The 20,983-nt window shown below is 45.1% G+C and overlaps 1 protein-coding gene across 1 annotated transcript; it reads left to right on the top strand.

The window, feature by feature from the left end:
- Positions 1-5,234: 5,234 nt before the first annotated feature.
- LOC120720741 (P2Y purinoceptor 14-like) lies at positions 5,235-15,626 on the top strand. The gene is made up of 4 exons (XM_040010510.1): positions 5,235-5,317; positions 13,896-14,010; positions 14,110-14,369; positions 14,571-15,626. Exons 2-4 carry the CDS (start codon positions 13,906-13,908, stop codon positions 15,235-15,237), a joined length of 1,032 nt encoding a protein of 343 aa, XP_039866444.1. The 5' UTR covers positions 5,235-5,317; positions 13,896-13,905; the 3' UTR covers positions 15,238-15,626.
- Positions 15,627-20,983: the final 5,357 nt, after the last annotated feature.

Genomic DNA, 20,983 nt, shown 5'->3' with positions numbered 1-20,983 from the left:
TACTCCGGCTTCCACCCACCATCCAAAGACATGCACCTTGTGGGGATAGGTTATTTTATTAATCTAAATTACCACAGGAGTGAATATGAGTGTGAATGGTTGTCTGTTGCTGTGTGTTAGTCCTGCGACAGACTGGCGACCTGTCCAGGGTGTACCCCGCCTCTCGCCCTATGACAGCTGGGATAGGCTCCAGCGCCCCCCGCGACCCTGAAAGGGATAAGCGGAAGTGAATGGATGGATGTTCATTTTTCATTGTTTCACTGGTTCATCCCACTTCAAATCAATATGGGCTTTATGTGGCCCACGATGTAAAATGGGTTCCTAGTCTAATGAGTTGTGGCTGTGAGGATGTCCAAATCCATGGGCTGCATCCTCCTGAGGATGGATTTGTAGGCCGATTACATCACAGCGACGCAACGAAGGCTGTCCAAATTCGTAGACTCCTCTGAATGCAGTCGACAAATGCGTCCTCTTTTTCCCTGAATTTGAAGGATGGGTCGGGTCTGTCATTAGTTGCCCAACCTATCTCAGAATTCATAGCGCGGTTCCAATTCCAGTTTCCAACAATGGCGGCCGCTACTAAGTTTTTAATATCACTCTTATTATTCTTTCTGGGTCAAAAAAAAACTTTTAACATATTTGCAGGCGAGGATGTAGCTGTGTAAACATTAAATATCTGCTCGATTTATCAAGATATCACATATTTACAAAAGTGCTCTGACGTTTTCGGAGATGTCTGTTATCCACCAGCTCGATAGCTATCCGAGAGCTCGAGGAGCAGAGAACAGGAAACTCCCGACACATCATTTTCAGTTCACCGCAAGGAGCAGACGGCCGAGTTTATTAAACTCCACCGAGACAGCAGTGACACAAATCCAAAGGCTACACCGTCCAATTTCACAGGGGTTTCCTTTCAGCCTACCCGACCTTTTGAGGACCCGGCCCACGTAGACCGTGAAGGCCGGGTCCTCAGGAGGATGCAGCCCATGAATTTGGACATGACTTATATACACACAATTTGTAGAACCACTTATTGAGATGGGCAGCTGGCTGCTTTCTGTCTCTGTCAAGGCTGTCCATATCTGAGAGGAGACCGTGGAGCTACAGTAGGAAACCATTTGATATTAAAGACAGAGCTTTATCAAAATACCACCATCCATGTGTGTAGTGAACTGTTCAGATGGGTTACTGGAACAATAAACAAGTTTAAGTATAAATTTTCATAAGATAGAAAGAAAATGATGTTGCAGTCATTTAAAAGAAAAGTTTGTTGTGGAAAAACTGTTTGTTATTCTATAAAAAAGCTCTCGGCAAAGTTAGGAAAATTGGAACAGCCCCACTCATCTTTCCAACACTGTAGCCAGGCTGCAAAGACCCAGAGTTCAGTTCACTGAGTAGTCCCTTAACTGTAACTAGCAATTAATTTATGAATTATCTATCCATCCATCCCTCCTTATCAGGGTCAGATCAGAACTGGACACTATCCCAGGTACCATAATAATACATAATTCTTTAGGTTTTAGAGAACAAGACTGTGAGACTTTCTGCAGGTTCGAGTTAGACGAGATTAGACAAGGACCTAATAAGGCAATCAGGAATGATAAGGAAGGAGATGGTGAACAATGTGTCCGCCTCTGCCAGGGCCAAAGCAACACGTCCAGTGACCAAAAGACAGATGAAAAGTGAAATTCACATTTTTCTATCTTTACTATCTTTACTCTTCTATCTTGTAGCACATTGCATTGGACCCATTTATCCTTCAGAGACTAAAATAAAATAAAAAATCAGAATATAATCCAAGTAAATAATATGATGACTGGTAAAAATAAAAAGATTACAGACAGTATTGTGGAGCCCACCATCTGTATCCCCAAAATGACCTGACTGTGGAATCTGTATCGTGAGGCCATGGGTCTTTCATCTAGTGTTTGCAAATATACACCCAGAAACAGGAACTTAGCCCAGACAGGCAGAACCTGGACTCATGGGCCAGAATGGAAACATACAGCAACACCCTTGACACTCAGCATGGACCATGACACTATTGATCTTGTTTTTAGAGTTTGTTCCTGTGTTGCTATGATTAGTGCCACTGTGCCATCTTTCAGCCCAGCTTTGTCCATCCACTGGTCCAGATTTCTAATATTAGATTAATATCAGCCACTTCTTCTAACTGTTGGTGCTAAATACCATGTTTTCATGTTTTCAATGATGGTTCCTCTTGCTCCTCTTTTTTCTCTGGCTTCGGCTGTCTGAGATAGTTACTAAGCAAATAATAAGTCGTAACTATCTTCCTGATGTATTCATGAATCTTTGTTGTTTCGTCCTGGAAAGGGGTTCAGACACTATCTAGTCTCTGTGTGCCTTCCTTCTGCTTAGTCTATGTAACACTCCCCTAGTAAGAGGGCAACAAACAGCTTATATATGGTCCTGAAAAAAAAGAGTAAATGATGAGATGGATGAAAGGTAGTGTGTTTTCCTCTCTCGCATCTGCTAAAGCTTTATTTATACACATTCACGTGTTCACAATAGGTTACAAAAACTTCTTAATCTCTTTGTGTCACATTACTAAAATCTGAGTAAACTAAAATAATATAAAAAAAATCTAAACAGTCATATCTGTTGCTTGTTACTCAAAGTTACACATGACACTCTTTTCCCCCACACATAGTTTAATAGAACAAACATTCGTACTGGTTCAGATACAAACTTGTATTGGAAATCTCCACATCAACATTTCAGAGTGACCAGAGTTGTTATTACACTAACTTTAGACAATTACAGTGGTAGAACATCAAACTGTCTCTGTGAACTCACTAATATAGAGGAGCTGTGGTGTACTGTTGTTACAAGAGAGTGCCTTCAGTTTAGAAGAAGCCAAAGACAAAAGGCTACTCCAGGATGGGGTGAGCTAAGCTAGCTCTGCTCTCTTAACCATAACACGTTTCAAAGAGAAAAAACAGACAAATACAGATCCCACCAAGACAAACTGTTGGTCGGGTTTTACCCTTATTTGGCATCTTAATCATGTGGACCACATGTGTTGCCTTATCATCTACTAAGCTGAAAAAAAAAACAGGTGGACTACAGGTAGTGTGTTTTCCTCCCTCGTTTCGTCCAGATCTGAAGACGAGCGGTAGCTCACACTAAACCGTATCACTAGGGTGGAGGTGCCCCCTTGTGGCGCAACTTGGGATTGCACAACATGTTGACTCTCCACCCAAAATCACCAAATTAAGGGCCTCCTTTAAGAAAAATACACCTGGAAACTTATACAATACACAAAAGGTAAATCACATAATAACGCTAACACACATTACGGTGTATCACATACGTTATATATATATTTTTTTGTCCCATCTTTTCTTAATGACCTTGTAGTACCATATCACCCTATTAGAGCACTTTGCTCTCGCACTGCAGGCCTACTTGTTGTTCCTAGAGTATTTAAAAGTAGAATGGGAGGCAGAGCCTTCAGTTTTCAGGCCCCTCTTCTGTGGAACCAGCTTCCAGTTTGGATTCAGGAGACAGACACTATCTCTACTTTTAAGATTAGGCTTCAAACTTTCCTTTCTGCTAAAGCATATAGTTAGGGCTGGACCAGGTGACCCTGAATCCTCCCTTAGTTATGCTGCAATAGACGTAGGCTGCCGGGGGATTCCCATGATGCATTGAGATTTTCCTTTCCAGTCACCTTTCTCACTCACTATGTATTAACAGACCTCTCTGCATTGAATCATATCTGTTATTAATCTCTGTCTCTCTTCCACAGCATGTCTTTTATCCTGTCTTCCTTCTCTCACCCCAACCGGTCGCTAGTGATGTTCGATTCGTGAACGAATCGTTCAATACTCGAGAATCACTTTACTGACTGGTGAATCATGATTCACAAGCCCAACTGACTCACTGACTCATCCCTGTTGCTGTTAGCAAACTAATTCCATTAGTAGAAATATATCTAGCTTATAATTAAAATTGTGGGGGGAAAAACAACAGCCAGTTTCATAACAAAAGCATTTCTGCTCTGAACTGGAAGAAAAACCCCTGAGTAGAAGCTCACATCAAGAAAATAGCTCCTCGGTTCACAGTAGCATCGCGCTGCTAACATGCTAAGAGCACATTTGAGCTACTCACCCCCTCCCTTCCTGTGCTGAATCGTAAGCATAAGCGAATCACTCAGGACTCGCTCACCCCCTCCCTCCTGTGCTGAATCAAAGAGCGAACGAATCACTCAGGACTCACTAACCCCCTCCCTCCTGTGCTGAATCATAGAGCGAGCGAACGAATCACTCACTCACTCCCTCCCTCCTGGCTCACAGCTGCTCCTTCTTCTTCTTCTTCTTGGTTGGCAACCAATGTTAAGGCGCATTACCGCCCCCTGGCTCACAGCGCAGTGGACATTTAGATGAGAAAATGTATATTTGACACACTTAAGGAAAATACTAATAAAATACAAATAAACAAAATAAATGTTTATTAAGCAATTTTGATAAGAAATTGCTTAATTTTAGAAATGTTTTTGCTCTTTTTTCTCTATAAAATAGTTGGGTTTTTTTTGGTTTTTTTTAAATCATTCATCTTAGCAGTGGGATTTACATGAAAAGGGAAACAAATTAAGTTTGAGTGAAAATGTAAAATTTTTGCACTCTCTGGTCAACTGACTCAGTGAATCAAATGACTCAAAACACCCGATTCACTTTGGTGAGTGACTCATTAACACTCGATTCAGTAAAAAGAATCAAATTTACCATCACTACCGGTCGCAGCAGATGGCCCCGCCCCTCCCTGAGCCTGGTTCTACCGGAGGTTTCTTCCTGTTAAAAGGGAGTTTTTCCTTCCCACTGCCGCCAAAGTGCTTGCTCATAGGGGGTCATATGATTGTTGGGTATCGATGAAGCGCCTTGAGGCGACTTTTGTTGTGATTTGGCGCTATATAAATAAAATTGAATTGAATTGAATTGATGAATTGATGAATATCACATTATTATTATTATTATTATTTTTGCCTGTCCCTCTTTTGCCATCAGAATTATTGTCTAAAGGCAAAGAAAGATCACATACGTTCTTAAAATGCAGATAAGGAGTTTTCTTGTCTCTCCCCTTTGCTCTCTCTCTCTCCCTCTCTATAGACAGTGACATGTTTTTTGTGTGTTTCTAAATCTGTTGCACTTTTATTGCAGTGAAGACAAACAGGAAGTAAGTGAGAGTGCAGGGTAGAAGTGTGATCGCGGTGTTTCCAGATTTAAAGCAGTACGATAAAAGAGCATATAAAAGCTCAAGCAGCTTTTCCTACTCATTGACAACTGCAGAAACATAGGTGAGTCCTGCTGGTTTTTCATCTTCCACTTTTTTCTTCTACTGATTTCATGTTTACCTTAAAATATGCATATATAAAAGATACTTTACCAGCTCTGACACGCTAGAAGAGAAACACTATGTTCCTTCAATACAGCGATCGCAGCATCACAGCTGGTTTCTGGCAGTGTTCAAGATGCACAACCTACAGCTCTATAACACTTTTTTATTAACTAAGAGCTCCTAACTAGCCTGCAAATCAACCTTACACTCATTTTTTGCATTTATTATGAACAATCTGTGAGTAACACAACATTATATTTAAAAGTGTTGTATATTCAGTTATGCAATATATTTGGTCATTTTCCATCTGCATACAGGGATTTCTTCTCTGCATTTATACATGACACACATACTGTGGCCCTTGTTAACGATTTTATCCAGTTGCTATTGCAGATGACAGCTTTAATCTATGTACTGAGGCGTATGATGACCCAATTTCGGCTTTTCAATCGGCTTTTAGAAAAGCCAGATAGTAAGGAAAGTAACAAATGTTGAAACATTGATCAGATTAGAGAAGGAAGTTAAACAGTTGATACTTGTTTAATGTGCAAGTTATGATAGGGGGCAGGGGCAGGGAGGAAGCAATTGCATGGGCACTGCTGAGCAAGAATAAAGTAGTTGTGGTAAACCAGTCATATGACCAATTTAAGGCAGCATAGTAATAAGATGCTATGTACCCATTTTTAAATTGTGGTGATAGGCCAGGTAAAACCAGAGTCATGATAAAAAAAAACAAAAAAAAACGCTGTGTTTTTTCCTGAATACTGTCGTCACATTTACTGTCTAAGGACAGCGCTAGAAAGCAGTCTCTGCTGATGACCCCCCGAAAGTTTAGAAAACAAAAAACACCATTTCCTATCGGTGGAAAAAGGTACAATGTTGACCTATCAAAAAATGATATGGAAACATGGTATTTGTTTTTTTAGGAAGAGGGGGACGTTTTAGGAGTGATGGTTGTGAGAGAACAAAAGAGAGAGAGTTTTAAGATGTGAGAGATTTGTGACATTTAGGCTACGTTCACACTGCAGGTCTTAATGCTCAATTCCGATTTTTTGATCAAATCCGATTTTTTTGTCTGCTCGTTCACACTATAAATAAAATGTGACAGCAAACGCGCTCTAGTGTGAACGCTCAAAGCGGCCCGCATGCGCAAAAGAAGACGCCACACACAACGCGCTCTGTTTAGACCCAGAGCAAACAGCATTGTTTGACTGATGGTCTTAATATAAAGACTTCGGACTTGTGTTATTTTGTTATTTACATAATAATGTAAATACATAATAATGTAAATAACCTAATAATTATCCTTATTGCTGTTTTAGAGGAGCGGTGCTTCAAAGGATAGTTGCAGATTTCTGTCAGAATCTGCAGAATATACAGTGCAAATAAAATGTTCACGTTTCTCCAACGTTGTCTTCCCAGCAGTTTCACCGGATGGCCAGGAAGCGTTCACGATGTCTTCTCCTGCGCTGATAATTGCCGTCTGTCTTGTGTCAGTGACGTAAAAGACGGATTTAATGCGACATGACCGTTCACACAGCAGTCGCTTTCTGAAACATCGGATATGTATCGGATTCAGTACCACATACGAAAGTGACCCAGATCGGATTTGAAAATATCGGATTTGTGCCGTTCACACTATCACACCATGATCGGATATGGGTCGCATAGGGTCAGAAAAATCGGATTTGATGCGCTTTCGCCTGCAGTGTGAACGTAGCCTTAGTGTGTTTAGACAGTGTAATTGTTCGTGTTCAGGTTACTTTCTACGTGCTCGTGTTTATCTGTGCCACCTTTCTGTCTCTGTGCATTATGTTCTAGTTCCACTGCATATGTCATTAGTCAGATTATGTTCAGCCCTGTACTCACCCTGCTGACAGTACCCCCCCCCCCGTCAAAGGCCGGCACTCGACCAACCAAAAAAGGGTGGACGGATGGGACCCAGGACGGGGGGACGGACTCCTAAACAAAGACAGTTCAGGTGGGCGGCCACGTGACCAGTGGCTGAGACAAGAAAGACAGTTCAGGTGGGCGGCCACGTGACCGGCGGTGATGCTGGAGTAGATATGGTGGGTGGCCGCGAGCATGACAGCGGCAGCCGCGAGGAAGACGGCGGCTGCCACTGAGCAGGTCCGGCGGTGATGGAGGAGCAGCTGCAGGTGACGGCTTGGGAGGTGCAGGTGCAGGTGCAGGTGCGGAAACCTCTGGCTGAGGAGCGAGAAAGCTCACAGCTGGCTCCGAATGCTGTGGCGGCAAGTCAGGGAGCAGAACAGGATGATACATGAGTGACTGGGCCAAAGACTGGGTAGGAGACTGGACTACAGGCTGAACTGACTGGACTACAAAAGACTGGACGACAGACTGGACTGGCTGGAAGACGGGCGATTGGGGGACAGGAGGAGACTGAACCAACTGGACAGGAAAGGCCGGTAGATTAACAGAGGTAGGGGAGGCTATTGGCTGAGGTTGGTGAGGCTAATGGCTGAGCTATAGACTGAATTAGTGAAGGGGATAAAGCTGCAGCTTGGGCTAGCGCATCAGGTGCTTGAGCGGGGAAGAGCTCAGCTAGCCTAACTAGAGATAGTGTGAGGGCATGAAAGGCTGGATCAGGAGGTGGATGGAGTGGTAAACTAGCAGGTGGACGGGCTAGTTCTTCGAAGCCTCTATACAGGTCTGGTTGGGTTCTGGCTGCCCTCAGCCTGGGTGCTGGGGCAGGCATGGAAGGTGGCTGGACGCCAGTCACCTTCCCACCCAATGAACACGAACAGCTGCAGGAGTGGACTGGGTCGCAGCTGCCCTCGTCCTGGGCAGCTGGTACAGGTGTGGGTGTAGTCTGACTGATAGGAGTGGAAATAATGACTGGGTGAGTGATACTGAAAGGTAGGTGCAGGAGGAGTTTTAAGAGTAGCCTGGGCTGATGAAAACTAAACAGGCTGACAGTTGGACGATGGAGCAGTCTCAGATAAAACAGTCCTAGAGTGAGCAGACCAAGGGCTTGAGTACACAGGGACCGTAATAGATTTATCAGAGAATGTTCTGTCCCTTTTGCCATCACCATTTACAGTCTTTAATTGAACAGTCTACGGGGGTGTTGAAGTGCGGATATTGTCCTTAATAAATCCCAGCTCAGAGGGAGCAGAGCAGAAAAATTCTTCCCAGTTCACATCATCCTCCAGGAGGGAAACTCCCCATGGATCGGAGATTAGTCTATTATTTGTTTTAAGTGAAGAATGAAATGAGGAGGGTGGAAAACAGTCACTGGAACTCAACACGGGGAGTCGCTCAAAACGGTCCATTTTATGGTGGCATATGCACTGCTTTCTCCGGGAAGAGGAAGCGGACGGTGTAAACAACTGAGCGTCTGATGCGGGAGCCTCCGTTGAACGGAGGTGGGAGGCGTAGCCGCTGTGCCGTGGCGATGCGGAGAGGCCAGTGAGTGAGGAGCCGAGCGAGGAGCCGAGCGAGGAGCCGAGCGAGGAGCCGAGCGAGGGAGTGAGCGGTCGAAACTTGATCAGTGACACCCACCCGGCGAATGCTCCGATGCAGGGGAGGCAGCAGGTTCGCCCAGAGCCAGATGAGTCCCTGCAAAGACGTGTTCTCTCTCCGCGAAAAGTCGCTGTTTTCCCCTAAGCTCCTCCGGCCACCGAAGGAGCGCTGCCTCCTGCCGTTCCTGCTTTGTTCATTCTCTCGATCCAATAAATCTTTTTCACTGCGAGTCCTGCATTTGGGTCGTCTCTTCTTTGCCGCCACACACGGCACTCCTGACAGAATGACGCAACCGGTGCCAAGAAGACACACTTTTGACCCAGCGGACTCTGACTTTTTCGAGCGGCAGGAGGCAGCGCTCTCCATGTGGGCAGAGAAGCTTCAGGGGAAACAGTGGCTATTTCTGGAGAGGGAGCAAATCTTCGACATGACTCGTCTGGCTCTGGGCGGCCCTCGAAGACGCCAGGGTCCTCCACCTGCTGCCTTACCTGCTTCGGAGCATTCGCCACGGAGAGTGGGTGTCACTTGCCAAGCTTTGGCCGCTCTCTCTCTCGCTGCTCCGCTCCTCGCTCGCCCGCCAATCACATCGCCCGCCTATCACAGGCCACTGCTCAAGACATTATCACTGCTAAACCTGGTAATTTCTCCCACTCAACCACCATTTCACCCATCAGTCAACCTTTTTCAACCTTTTCAGCACACTGAACTGTGTGCTGTTGGACTCAGGCCGTATTATTTACCCAGGGAATTCTCTCACGTCATCTTGGTGGCTGTTTATGTACCCCCCTCTGCTAACCCCACAGCTGCATGTGACACTATCCACTCTGCCATAGCTCGGTTACAGACTCAGCACCCGAGTGCCTTTATTGTGATCTCGGGTGACTTCAACCATGTTTCACTGGACAATACACTAACAACATTCAAACAATATGTGGACTGTCCCACCAGGGGAGAGAAAACTTTAGACTTGCTGTATGCTAACGTCAAGGATGCATACAGCTCCTCCTCCCTCCCCCCACTTGGTAGGTCAGATCATAACCTGATTCACCTCACCCCCCGCTATGTGCCAATTGTGAGGAGGGAACCTGTGACCACCAGGACTGTTAGGAGGTGGTCAGAGGAGGCCTTAGCAGAACTACAGGGCTGTTTCGAGGTGACCGACTGGGAAACACTCTGTGAGCCTCACGCCGAGGACATCAATGGGCTTACTGAGTGTATCACAGACTACATAACTTTCTGCACCGACTCCATTGTTCCAGCTCAGACTGTTCATTGTTACCCAAATAACAAGCCGTGGGTGACTAAGGACATCAAAGCCCTCCTCAACAACAAGAAGAGGGCTTTCAGAGGGGGCAACAAAGAGGAGGTGAGGAAGATCCAGGTGTTACTAAAGGACAAGATCAGAGAGGCTAAGGACAATTACAGGAGGAAGCTGGAGTGGAAACTCCAGCAGAACAGCATGAGAGAGGTGTGGAGGGGCATGAAGACCATCACTGGATTCAGGCCAACCAACAGCAGGGGAGCTGAGGGAGGTGAGAATAGAGCCAATGAGTTGAATCTGTTTTTCAATAGATTCGACACCACAGTGTCTGCTCCCACCCCCACAACCTCACCTGTAGTCAGCCTGGAATCCAGAGCCACACCACTGTGCCAGCCTCTCTCTTCACATGTTGCCTCCCTTGAGATTCCTGACACCCCTCCCCCACCCATCACCTTCACTCAATACCAGGTTGAGATGCAAATGAGGAGACTTCACTCAGGCAAGTCTGCTGGACCAGACGGAGTGAGTCCCCTCGTCCTCAAGACCTGTGCCCCCCAGCTGAGTGGAGTCTTTCATAAACTGTTTATGCTGAGTCTGAGTCTGCAGAGGGTCCCAGTGATGTGGAAGACATCATGCCTCGTCCCTGTACCAAAGACGCCACGTCCCAGTGGCCCCCAGGATTACAGGCCCGTGGCACTGACCTCCCACATCATGAAGACCCTGGAAAGGCTCATCCTGGACCAGCTGCGACCCATTGTAAGACCACATCTGGATCCCCTTCAGTTCGCTTATCAGCCTCGTCTCGGAACTGAGGACGCCATCATCTACCTGCTCAATCGTGTCTACACCCATCTGGACCAGCCGGTGAGCACTGTGAGGGTCATGTTTTTTGACTTTTCCAGTGCTTTCAACACCATCAGGCCGACCCTCCTGGGTGATAAGTTAGCAGCGATGCAGGTGGATGCTTCTCTGGTGTCCTGGATTGTTGATTACCTGACAGGAAGACCACAATATGTACGTCTCCCACAGTGTGTGTCTGACAAGGTGATCAGCAACACAGGGGCACCACAGGGGACTGTCCTCTCCCCCTTCCTCTTCACCCTCTACACCACAGACTTCGGCCACTGCACAGAGACCTGCCATCTTCAGAAGTTTTCTGATGACTCTGCGGTGGTTGGATGCATCAGCAGGGATGATGAGACAGAGTACCGGGCTGTGGTCGACTCCTTTGTCACGTGGTGTGAGCAGAATCATCTGCAGCTCAACGTGGCAAAGACCAAGGAACTGATCGTGGACTTCAGGAAGACCAGGAAACACTTGACCCCTGTTTCAATCCAGGGGGTCAGTGTTGACATCGTGGAGGACTATAAATACCTTGGAGTACACATTGACAATAAACTGGACTGGGCTAAAAACACCACAGCACTTTACAGGAAGGGCCAGAGTCGTCTCTATTTTTTGAGGCGACTGAGGTCCTTCAACATATGCCAGAAAATGCTGAGGATTTTCTATGAGTCTGTTGTGGCCAGTGCGATCCTCTATGCTGTTGCATGCTGGGGGAGCAGGCTGAGGGTCGCAGATGCCAACAGACTTAATAAACTAATCCGTAAGGCCAGTAATGTTGTGGGGATGGAGCTTGACACCCTCATGGTGGTGTCGGAGAGGCGGATGCTGTCCAAGATAAAGACAATGTTGGATAACACCTCCCACCCACTCCATGACATGCTGGTCAGTCACAGGAGCACGTTCAGTGAGAGACTGAGATTACCGAAAAGCACCACTGAACGACACAGGAAATCATTCCTGCCTGTGGCCATCTCCCTGTACAACGCATCCACTTAACACACTGTTTGCTGCTACAGCTACACATGTTTCTTTTCCAACTATTTATTTATGAGTGAAGTATGTATGTGTATATATGTATATATTGTACTATTCTTAGTTAGTGTATTGTCTGTCTTGTCTTAATGTTGGTTTAAAATGGAGCACTGTAACAAAAAATAATTTCCCCCAGGGATTAATAAAGTATTCTGATTCTGATTCTGATTCTGATTTTTCTGCTAGCAGGGCAGCTCAGAGACTGCCTTCCCTTCCATCTGTTTCACTTTCTCAGGTGAGGGCAGCTATTGCTCAGCCTGTCCCTGCAGCACCTCCTCGGGTGGCTAGGGACCAGCTAGCACTCACTCCTGTGCCAGCTCCCAGGACGAGGGCAACTGTGACCCAGTCTACCTCCACACCCATTCCTGTTTTTCAGGTAGGGGTGACTGGTGCCCAGCCACCTCCCGTGGCTTTCCCAGCACCCAGGGTGAGGGCAACCAGAATTCCACCTGACCCCCCTAGAGGCTCAGCTGAGACTCTCCAGCTAGTGCCCTCATGCTCTGGAGGCTCGGAACAGCTAGCCTGTCCACCTGCTAATCCAGCACCGCTTCCATCTCCTGATCCAGCCTTTCACGCCCTCCCACCTTCCCTGGTGCCTTCAGCCTGCCTTCAGCCAGAGGTTCCTGCACCTGCTGACCCCACTTGCCTTCAGCCAGAGGTTCCCGCAGCTGCTGGCCCCGCAGCTGCCGCTCCGTCACCGCTGGCTACATCACCGCCGGCTCCCACACCGTCGTCTGAAGCTGCCCCTCCGTCGCCTGCAGCTGCCCCCTGTCGCCATGCAACTGCTCCTCCGTCGGCTCAAACGCCATCGCCGGCAGCTGCTCCTCCGCCGGCTCCCACGCCATCCTCTGCAGCTCGTCGTCTGCAGCTCGTCGCCGGCCTGGTCGGCCTCCGGACCTGCTCAGTCGCCACCACTGCCTTCGGCATGGCCGGCTTCTGGACCTGCTCAGACGCCGCCACTTCCTTCTGTGTGGCATGCCTCTGGACCTGCTAAGTCGCCGCCACTGGCTTCCGTGTGGTGGGCCTCTCGATCTGCTTAGTTGCCTCAGCCACTGGCCGTGTGGCCACCTGTTGGATCTGTGTTTCCACAAGCCCCGCTGGTTTAGAAACTTATTCTCGTTAACGACAAAAACAAGATGAACATCTTTTACTTGCTAGCAAGGGAAGTCTTTGGTTAAGAACCAGCTCTTGGAGCTCACGCTCCTAACCTGCCTCTAGCCCAAAGTCCTTTAAAGAGCAGCTCGCTGGCAGCTATTTATTGACAAACTGTTACAATACACAATACAACACAAGCACCTACCACCGTAAACCCGCACAATGGTTCTAAGACAAGGCATTATGTGTGTGTATGTGTAAGCATCTGTATCCATGTGCAAGAACTTTCGGCCGTCAGGTACCGGCCTTTGAAAGGAGGGGCGGGGGGGGTCATCTCTTCCTCACCTCCACACATGACACTCCTGACATTAAGCCACGAAATTGATTTTTTAAATATAAAAACTATGACTTTGATTCTGAATTTATGGTTTTTGTCTGTGTTCAGATCAATTGTGTTAATGCAGTATGTCAAAATGGAAAAGAAAAAAAGTACATTCAGACATGTGAGATCGTGCTGAAAAGAAAGCCAAGTAGGCAAAGTAGTCAAAAACGGCCAATTAAACCCTGGACCCCAGAGGGTCAGTAAAAGTTTAAAGTACCACAATGGTTACTTTTCCTAGTAATTACTTTTTCAAAGTACCTTGCCCAACACTGGTCTTGAGAAACCGAGTATGGTGATTTAGATCTGAAAAAAAGAAGAATGAAGTAAAAAAACAATACTAATGATAAAGTGTTAGTATAATTGGTTATTAACACTGAGCAGTGGATTTCTATGACTGCTCCTTCTTGAACTCAATAAATTGGATTTATTTTTCAGCTCCAGAAACATGGCTGACACAATAAATGGGACTTCATCTTCCAACCAGACCTGCGATGCTGTTAACACTTCAGCCTATCCTTTCTTTATGCTGGTCTACAGTCTAGTGTTCCTGGTAAGTTTCAAATCATCAGATCACTGTTAAAAATGTGTTAAAGGTTCTCAGTGTATGTGCTGAAGTCCTGTCCTCTCCATCCTTTCTGTGTTTCTTTAGGTGGGGTTAATCCTCAATGGCTTCATCATGAAGTTTCACTTTTGTGGAGCACAGCAGCGGGCATCGAGCAGCTTGAAGATCTACCTGAAAAACCTGACAGCTGCTGACTTCCTGCTCTGCCTCTCTTTGCCACTCCGCATCACCCACTATGCCAGCAGCTCTGTCATCATGCGGCAGCTCTACTGTAGTTTTGGAGCTTGTGCCATCTTCATCAACATGTACGCCAGCATCATATTCATGGGCTACATCGCTGCCAACAGGTAAACTTCATGATGAAGATTAGAGGAACCTTTTACCTTTTACTCTAACTGCATTTCATGGTAATGCTGTTTACGCCTGACAGCTTGACTAAAGCGCTGACAAGAATTTTGACTTTATTAATGATTTCTGCTGATTTGAAACTAATAATTAATAAATAGTGCCTGAGTCATCTACTCAACCCCCTTATCTTCTCTCTTCAGGTATCTAAAGATCGTCCAACCTTTAGGAACTCACATCCTGCAGACAGCAAAAACTGCCCACATCATTTCCATCATTACCTGGGTTTTTCTCCTGGTTCCGACTGTGACATACACCATCCTGTTTTTCATCACCCAGACCCCAGTGACCTCTAACCCCAGCTGCTGTGATCCCTTCTTTAGTGAATCAATCAAGCTGTTCTTCACAATCGTCCACACTTTGTCTCCCATTATCTTCTTGTTGGTCTTCATATCCCTGGTCTTCTTCTACTACAGCACCTCCCGCAGGGTGTTGCAGGCCCAGCAGAGGCAGCTGGCCTCCTCTGGCTCAGAGAAGCTTGTGAAGTCTCGCAGGAACATGTTAGTGCTGGTCAGCATCTTCTGTGTTTGCTTTGTCCCCTATCACCTGGCTCGTCTTCCCTATAGTCTTCTGTGGAGCAATGACTCTGTAGGCTCAGTCTTGAACTATGTAATGGAGGTGACCACCATGGTGGCAGTTTTCAATGTCTGCCTGGACCCTGTTGTTTACTTTTTCCTCAGTAAGTCTTTCCGGGCAAAGATGAGGAAGGTGGCCATTGTGACCAATATCCGACAAGCAACTGAAGAGAGTGAGCTCAGCAAGGAGCATCTGGACATTAACAGTCTGCAAGAGACAGACACAACACTGTGAGCACAGAAGCAGGCATCAAGCAGCTTTCAACTCTGCCCTCAACAGTTCTCTACGTTTCATATACTGATATAATCTCAGCGATTTTAGTAAAGATTATTTACTTTTGTTACGTTAAAGAAAGAGGAATTTTCTGATCTTGGCCCATGAGAAGTCCATAACAAATAACTTGGTTATGAATGAATTTGTAAGAGTTTTTGGAAAGGAAAGCAAAAGACATCCCAGTGTACTTCAGACCCAGCAACACAATCAGACAGAAACTGGTTCATCCCGAACACAAAACTCCTAAACACAGACTTAACAATGTGGTGTGTGCTGTACAGTGTAGCAAGGAATGCCCAGGCCTCTACATCGGAGAGACCAAACAGCCACGTCACAAGCGCATGGCACAACATAGAAGAGCCACCTCCACAGGACAAGACTCAGCGGTCCATCTGCATCTAAAGGATGCCAATGTTCACATTTTGGACAGAGAGGACAGATGGTTAGAAAGAGGAGTGAAAGACGCCATTTTTGTCCACTGTGAGCGACCATCTTTGAGCAAAGACACCAGCTGTCTGCCATCTATAATCCAGCTTTGAGATCCCTTGCCAGACGCCTTAACGCCCACTCACATCCTTGGCCATCTGGCCTCAGGAAATCACATGATGGGGTGGGGCTAGGTTTCACAATGAGCTCACCCGAAACCCTGGTTGATTGTGACCTAAACCCGTTTTCACACTCTGGCTCATGTGATTACGTAGAAGATCCCTAGGGGGTCCCTAACCCTCTTGGGGACACTCGCATAGGGCTTAAAATCTGTGACTCTCCTCCAATTGCTCTTAGAACATCTTGCTTAACTGTAACTAGCAATGAATTTAAGAATATCTTTAATCCATTCATCCATCTTCTCCTGTATATATGTGTATTACATATATCAATAATGTGATTAGGTAGAGGATCTTTAGGGGGTCGATTGTCCCTCTCGGGGGAATACTCCCCAAATCTGGGACTCCCCACCATTTGACCTTAGAACTGAAGAAGCTTCTTGTATGAGAGGTGAAACGTCTTCAAACAACTTAAAGAAGTCCAGCCGCTTTTCTTTCCGAGGTCCTTAGACTACGATGAGCTGGATGACTGAGAACCTTCACAGACAAGCAGGAGACTGTTGTTGTACAGTGGATTGAAGAGAGAAAGGAGCAGTTCGGTTTCAATCAGAGTTCAGTTCCTTGCAAAACAAATAAGCTTAAAACAAGACAAAATCTGTTGTTTTCTACAAACAGTGTTGGGGAGTAATGGAATACATGTACCACCGTTACATATTTAAAATCCAAAATATGAGTAACGGTTTTCCTTTACAGGTACTGTTTAAAAAGGTAGTATTCAGAGTACAGTTGCTTACACAGAAGTCTGTTCCTGTTTTGTATGTTAGGCTATGCCCTCTCTATTTTAGGTAATTCCACGGTGATGGAAACCTAAACAAAACACGCATTAAGAGGCTCTAATGCCTGTGTCTCAATCTCGAGTCTCATAATGGCGTGAGGAAATATTTTTAAGAATAATTTAATATGAAGGCAAAGCGGAGTGTTACAGGTATAGCCCTAAAGAATGTAGCCTCGTGGGTAGGGATGGTATCGTTTAGGTTTTATCCGATACCGGTGCTAAAACAGTACTTTTGAAATGGTGCCGGTGCTTAAACGGTGCTCAAACTGGTGCTTAAAGAATGAAGAACACAAACTTTGTCCAAAAACCTCTCATGTTTAGCTGTTTTTTTTGTAAAAAGATAACAATGTTAGCCTTTTCTGCAGCTATAGGGCATATATGGTATGACTCTTGGCTGGAAGCAGTGCTTAAACAGTGGGAAAAAATCCAAAAACCTCTCATATTTAGCCGTTTTCCACTTTTTCTTTGGTCATTTTAGCCTTTTTGGCCAGGGTGAAGGAAGTATCTGCCATTAAACAAGAAGACAGCCGCATGTAACTACGACGGTGTTTGCTAGTTCACCTTACGTGCATTAATTTAATAACGTGGTTAGCCTACTCAACGTAAATTACACACGAACAACATTAAGCTACTCGCCCAGAGAAGAACGGCTGCTGCTGCATCATCATCCATCATCATTTCTGCTACACTGGCAGGGCTAGGGGCCAGGAGTCTCCTCTTTGGGTTTTTGGGGGATGTTGCAAACTCCGGGCCCGATAACAGGCACCACACCCGCAGTAGATGTGCACAGTGTGAGGTCTCGCAGCAAGCTATCAAATACGGTGCATTTCTCGGCTTTTAACAAAACGCTATATGTCTCAAGGTTTGTCGTCAGATTCAAGGTGTTACCTCCTTTGCATAGTATCACAGTATCAGCTTAAAGCACTTATTGCAGGCTGCTGAGTTTGTATCTTTTGCTGTGAAGTACAGCCAGACTTTTGACCGCTTCGCCTTGGGTATTTTTAATCTGTAGCTCTTCTCTAAAAGAACGTACGTACCTTGGCCCGCCTACTATCCTTGCAAAGGTAAAATTATTGGCTAGAATCCAAAGTGTATCACATCTCAGGAAAAAAGGCAACTACCGTTTATGTCAGACCGGTACACATCCCTACTCATTGGCAGTGTAGTCTGTGCCGCAGGGAGAATGGACTGCCATATCCGTTATGTGTCTGTGAGCGCGAGGGAGGGAGAAAAAGGAGAGTAGAAAAGTACGAGTTGTCATCGAGCAGAAACGGGAGCTGGAAGCATGTAAATATAATAATAACCACTGCAGCCAAAAAGAGTGCCTGACGAGCCCAGTTGTAAGTAAGCTATTAAGACTCGACTGTACACTGTGTTCGTGTTTTCCTCTGAAACAATAAGTTCAGTTGGAGCTTTCAACGCCTCTCTCTGTCTCTTGCTATACAGTTGACCCAGACAACAAAGTATGTCTGTAAGACATGGCAAATTGTTTTTTTTTTTTTACTATGCCAACCCTTTTAGGTTTGTTACGGCCCTGGCCGAAACTGGAGTCCTAGGGGTCTCTTGTTTCTGTCTGTGTCTTTAAGAGTCCACAGGTCCTTCCTCATTGGAGAGCTGGCGGCTGCTGATTGGTCCCCTGATCTTGTGACTGCTTTGAAAATCCCTCAGCAGCAGTTGACCTGTGGCAGCCACTGGCTGTGTCCCAATTCAGGGTCTGCATGCTTGAAGTACGCGCACTACGTACAGTGCGTACTATAAGTACGAGAAGTGCGGAAGTGAGAGGCTTGAGAAATGGGACGGTCTAGCCTTCGTAGTGCTGTTCAGGTTGCCTAGCAACCATGATACTAACCACGAGAAACGTTACATACAGCATTGTGTGACAGAAATGAAGGAGAAAAATGTTTTGTTGGTAATTCATTTTTGTCATGACATCACTTTGATTAGTTGAATATCTGAGGCTGAGACCACAGGGACTGTAAAACATGATTGTTGGGCTTCATTTCTGTGCTGAACAGTCATTTAAGATTAGTTAGTAAATAACAATTAGTTAATGTTGTTCATGAGACTAAAATCCTCTCACTGTGGTAATGTAAATATAATATGGCCAATATTATAGTATTGTCAGATTATTATGATATATATATAGATTATATCTATATATATATATTAGGGGTGCAACGATACACAAAATTCACGGTTCGGTTCGGTTTGATACTTTGGTGTCACGGTTCGATATTTTTTCGATACAAAAAAATGTTCATGCTTTTTTAATTTGTCATTTATTAAAATTATAAATATATATTTTAACTCAAACGTGCAGTTTTTAAATTTAATGTTGCTGAAACAACAAAGGGATAAAATAATAAATCTATCTGATGGAGAAATCACTCATCTTTGGAAAAGAGAGTTTATTACAGAGAAATGTCTCTTTCCAAAATAAAAGCTATACTATACGCTTCTTCTGGGCTATATTCTCAGCAGCATATTAAACATATCAGGTCCCCATAAGGAGAATCCTGTGCTAACGGCTGTCTAAATGACTCGGGTAAAGTTTGTAGCATGCGTGCTTGTTGTTTTTGTCTGCTTCCACTTGTCTTTGCACTAGGATGATGTCGGAGTAAATTCAATTCAATTCAATTCAATTTTATTTATATAGCGCAAAATCACAACAAAAGTCGCCTCAAGATGCTTCATAGATACAGTAAATGTGCAGTCATATTCATTTTGTTCCCACTAGTGCTGTCAGCGTTAATCTGAGATGCCGTTAACGCCACAACACGGCAAATCTCTGTTAACGAGCTACCGCGGATCGCCCTGAGCGTGGGGCTGGACGGCGTCAACACGTTAACGAGCAAACTGCACTAACGCAGTAGTTCCCACCCATGTAATTGAGCATTGCATGGCACATCCAACATACTGTTTTACTTTAGTCCATGACGCGCTTACCTTCAGGGTCATACGTCACATGAAAACCAAAATAGTTCCAAAGGCCAGATCTGAATGATACCGCTCCGACCTTCGGAGCGGTATAATATTTATTTTTGTTTTTCCTGCAGTATATAAAAATTGGTGTATTTCAAAAATAGAACTATGAAGACACTCAAAATAAATTTCCTGTGGTAAGGAAACTATTTTGTGCAACTTTTTTTGTATTTACAGTTTTGAGAGATAAGCCTCTTAAATTTCTCTAACTAGAAATATATGTTAAAAAAGCAAAAACGATTTTCAATTTTTTTGTAGTTTATTGCACTTTTTTGCAATTTATGTAATTACTATGCACTTAATGAATACATATTATTAAAATCTGGGCTATAACAGTTGTATTGATGGATAGCAACTTGAAATGCTCCCAAAAATGGCACCACACCATGTAAAAATATAATATAAGCTCTGGCGGACTTGGTTCTATGGTAGGTCTTAAAGGGTTAAGACTGCACTAAACTAGACAGAGATCTTGGATGTCATTCCTTTTATGTACTGGAGCCATCTACCCATTTGGGGGTCTCTGCCCTGAGTGCTCTTGGTTAACTATTGCCAGGTCATCCATCTGCATTTTGAAGTCCCACATGATCTCAGCCTTATCATTCTCCACCTTTGGGGTATCCAATTTTCACCTCTCTGGTCTGTGTCCAGATCCACCAGTTCTGCTGGAAGTGATGTGTGAATGCATGGTGAGATCTGTCTATACAGTCCACTGTCAGGCACAACTTCTATTAGAATTTGATGTAGTTTGAAAACACGGTCAATAAATAATTTAGCGGTGTCTGACACTGTGGGCAGTTTTTCTAGGGCTAGGAAGTGTCATTTGGTACTGCTTTTATTGTTCTATGAGAAAAGGCGGTTCAGCTCCCTCCAACCAGTGTCACCATTTGTCCAGCTCCAGCCTAACCTTGAGTAGTTCACAATCACCCCACATTCTAATTTTGTTCTTTGGGGGTTAACTGACAGGAGGATAATTCACAAGGTTGCAGCCTACCCAGTGTTTAGAGACTCAAAAAAAATCAGAATATAATTCAAGTGAACTAAAATCAAAATGTTCAAGAAGTAAATGGCCTGCATTTGTATAGAGCTTTTCTAGTCCCTAAGGACCCCAAAGCGCTTCACACTACATTCAGTCATTCACCCATTCACACACTGGCGATGGCAGCTACATTGTAGCCACAGATGCCCTGGGGCGCACTGACAGAGGCGAGGCTGCCGGACACAGGCGCCACCGGGCCCTCTGACCACCACCAGTAGGCAAACATGGGGTTAGTATCTTGCCCAAGGATATTTGGCATGCAGCCAGGAGGCAGCCTGGGATCGAACCACCGACTTTCTGATTAGT

This window comes from Simochromis diagramma, unplaced genomic scaffold, assembly GCF_900408965.1.
Source record: "Simochromis diagramma unplaced genomic scaffold, fSimDia1.1 OVJJ01000418.1, whole genome shotgun sequence".
Classification (NCBI taxonomy): domain Eukaryota; kingdom Metazoa; phylum Chordata; class Actinopteri; order Cichliformes; family Cichlidae; genus Simochromis; species Simochromis diagramma.
Note: the sequence above shows the minus strand (reverse complement) of the source record. Positions and strands in the feature narration are given on the sequence as shown.